Source organism: Geospiza fortis, unplaced genomic scaffold (genome assembly GCF_000277835.1).
Source record: "Geospiza fortis unplaced genomic scaffold, GeoFor_1.0 scaffold1257, whole genome shotgun sequence".
Lineage (NCBI taxonomy): Eukaryota > Metazoa > Chordata > Aves > Passeriformes > Thraupidae > Geospiza > Geospiza fortis.
This window is the reverse complement of record NW_005054658.1, coordinates 3,833-6,724: the sequence shown is the minus strand read 5'-3', so window position 1 is coordinate 6,724 and position 2,892 is coordinate 3,833. Positions and strand designations below refer to the sequence as shown.

At 53.9% G+C, this 2,892-nt stretch overlaps 1 protein-coding gene across 1 annotated transcript in view; it reads right to left on the bottom strand.

Moving 5' to 3' along the window:
* Positions 1–2,437, bottom strand: part of LOC102041027 (myosin-6) — a 20,357-nt gene extending 17,920 nt beyond the window's left edge. The window contains exons 1-8 of the mRNA XM_031064926.1: positions 2,291–2,437; positions 1,557–1,713; positions 1,361–1,388; positions 1,156–1,264; positions 983–1,075; positions 797–860; positions 208–306; positions 4–65 (exon numbers count right to left, since the gene is read on the bottom strand). Coding sequence (XP_030920786.1) covers positions 4–65; positions 208–306; positions 797–860; positions 983–1,075; positions 1,156–1,264; positions 1,361–1,388; positions 1,557–1,713; positions 2,291–2,368 — 690 coding nt within the window. The 5' untranslated portion in view covers positions 2,369–2,437. The remainder of the gene's footprint in view (positions 1–3; positions 66–207; positions 307–796; positions 861–982; positions 1,076–1,155; positions 1,265–1,360; positions 1,389–1,556; positions 1,714–2,290) is intronic.
* Between the last annotated feature and the right edge of the window lie 455 nt (positions 2,438–2,892).

Below are 2,892 nucleotides of genomic sequence, written 5' to 3'. Positions count from 1 at the left end.
CACAGTCACCTCTCCTTGGGAGACATAACTGTAGTCATAGGGGTTGTTTGTGATGAGAAGCATCTCTGTTCCGTGGGGCCAGGATAGAGAGAAAAACTGAGCATTTGCACTGGCTAAACAGCCCCAAATCATCCTCAATTGCCCCAGGAAGGAGCGGAGAATTGGAGAAGAGGAGGCAGAAGACTCAAAGCCAAGCACTCTACTCACCCAGCAGCTCTGGCTTCTTGTTGGAAAGGATCTGGTAAAAGATATGGTAGTTCCTCTCAGCCTTCAGCTGGAAGATGACACGGGACTTCTCCAGGAGGTCTGAGGTGGATATGGAGAGAAGGAGGATGGAGGTTGGGGTGAGGAGATGGATTGAGATATGGAGAGATGGATGGTAGGATGAGGAGATGGAGGGAAGAGAGGAAAATAGAAGGTCAGATGGATAGTGGGATGAGATGATGGATCCATCAACCATGAAGACAGATGAAGGGATGGGCATGGGTGAAGGGGAGCCAGGCAAGGAGGGAGGGAGGTAGACACAAGGAGATGGAGGGACAAAGAATTGGAGATGGAGGGTCAGGTCAATGGTGCGATAAGGAGATGGAGATGAAGAGGCGACTGGATGGAGGGAAGAAGGGAGATATGTGTGGATGAATGGAGCTCCTGGGTGGATGGATGAAGTTCATGGGTGGATGGAGGAGTCCATACATGGATGAGTCCTAGGATGGATGAATAAATCCATGGATAGATAAGTCCATGGATGGATAATGGACCACAAGACAGCCTCTCACTGAGCTCTCGACCCACTCACAGGTCTCAATGTCAGCTGATGCCAACTTCCCGGTGGCCCCGAAATGGATCCGGATGAACTTTCCCTGGGAAAGCAGTGGCAGGAGGTGGAGGTGGCTGCCTTCATGCAGCAGATCCCACACCATAGACCCTGTCCCACAAACTGCCCCACAGACCCTTCCTCATACAACCCACCCCCATCACTCACAAATCGGGAGGAGTTGTCATTGCGGAGGGTCTTGGCATTGCCAAAGGCCTCCAAGGCAGGGTTGGCCTGGATGATCTGGTCCTCCAGGGTGCCCTGCATGGGGTGGGACAATGCTGGGTGTGGATACCACTGGGGTACACTCTTGCCAAGGGTACATGGACTGAGGAACTCACCTTGCTGCTATTGGTCACCTCCTTCTTGCGGTCGCCAATGGCAGCAATGCTGGCAAAGTATTGGATGACCCTCTTGGTGTTGACTGTCTTCCCCGCCCCGGATTCTCCACTGGGGGAGCAACAGTGAGATACTGGATAACATCCTGGTGGGTCCTTCATCCCACCCCGCTGCTCTGGGGCGGGGCTGGACAAAGCAGGGCCTTACGTGATGAGGATGGACTGGTTCTCTCGGTCTGCCAAGAAAAAAGAGGAGTCAGGTGGGATGAAGTTGGGAAACATACTTGGGGTCTTGGGGTTGAGGCTGAGGTTCTCCATCCTCCCAGGTGAGAACCAGTTGTAAGTCAGGAGCCATTTATTGGAGTAGAGTCTTCTAGTTTGAGGTCCTCACAGGACATCCTTACCTGTCAGCATGTTCTGGTAAGCATTGTCAGAGATGGAGAAGATGTGGGGTGGAGCTTCACTCCGCTTCTTTCCCCGGTAGGCAGCCACCACCTCGGCATTGTAGACAGGCAACCACTTATAGGGGTTGACAGTCACACAGAAGAGCCCCGAGTAGGTCTGAAGAAAAGGGCAGGCAGGTCAGAGCCAGGAGGTGCCACCCCACCTGGTGGGGACATCCTAGGTCTAGGTGGCCTAAGGGATGTGGTGATGGGATGTCCTGATCTTGGTTGTCTGAAAAGGGGCTGGAGAAGGGACATCTTGGGTCTGGGTGGCCCACAACCTGCAGAGATGGGACATCTCTTGTCAGGCGCCCAAGGGGTCTGGGGATGGAACATATTATGTCCTATCAAGGGAGCTATTGAAGTGGCATATTGTATTTGGGTAGCCACAGGGGTCAGGTGATGCAACATCTCAGGTCTCATCTCATCTTGGCTGAGGCAGTCTAGAAATGGGATATCTTGGGTCTGGGTGGCCCAAGGGGGCTGGAGAAAGGGCCACCAGGTTCTAGGTGTCCCAAAGTCTGTGAAAAAGCCACGCCAGGTTTTAGGTGGCCCATATGTTCTCTGAAAGCCCCATCTGTACTAGGTATCCCAAGATCTTTAGGGAAGGGTCACTAGTTTCCATCCATCCCACAGGCTGTGGGGAAGGCCCCGCCTACTTCCCAGGTGCTCCAGGGGCTTGTGGGAAGGCTCACATAGATCAGCCAAGAGGCATAGCGCTCCTTGAGGTTGTAAAGGACAGCAGGCTCATGGAGGAAGGTCAGCATCGCCATGTCCTCGATCTTGTCAAATTTGGGCGGGTTCTGCTGGTGAATGTCAGCTTCCTTCACTGTCACCGTCTGGGGGGAATGGGGAGACATGGGGATGGGGTTGGGAAATGTCCATGGCTTGGGGGGTAGGGGGTGCTCCATTGGTAGGATTTCTTCCATGGGTTGAGAGGGGTCTCCTATGGTTTGGAGGGTACCTCCCATCCGTTGTGATACTTCAATGGGTCAGGGCTCCCACAACTTTCAGCCTGGTTTCCCCCTCCTCTGTTTTCTCTCTCCCAAACCTTCAACCCCCTCCCTCCTTTAACCCCTCCCCCATAAATTTCATCCCGTTAATCCCTTCCTCCTCAACTCTTCACCCCCCTACTTCCTACCAACGCCTCATCCCCCATGATGCCCAATCCCCTCTTTTTTCCCCCATCAGTCACCCCCTATGGCCCCACCTGCCATCAACTCTTGCCATCCTTATCCCCTCCCTCCATTGCCCCCTCATTCATCCTTTACCCCCACGGGGCCCCCTCCCCCCTTCC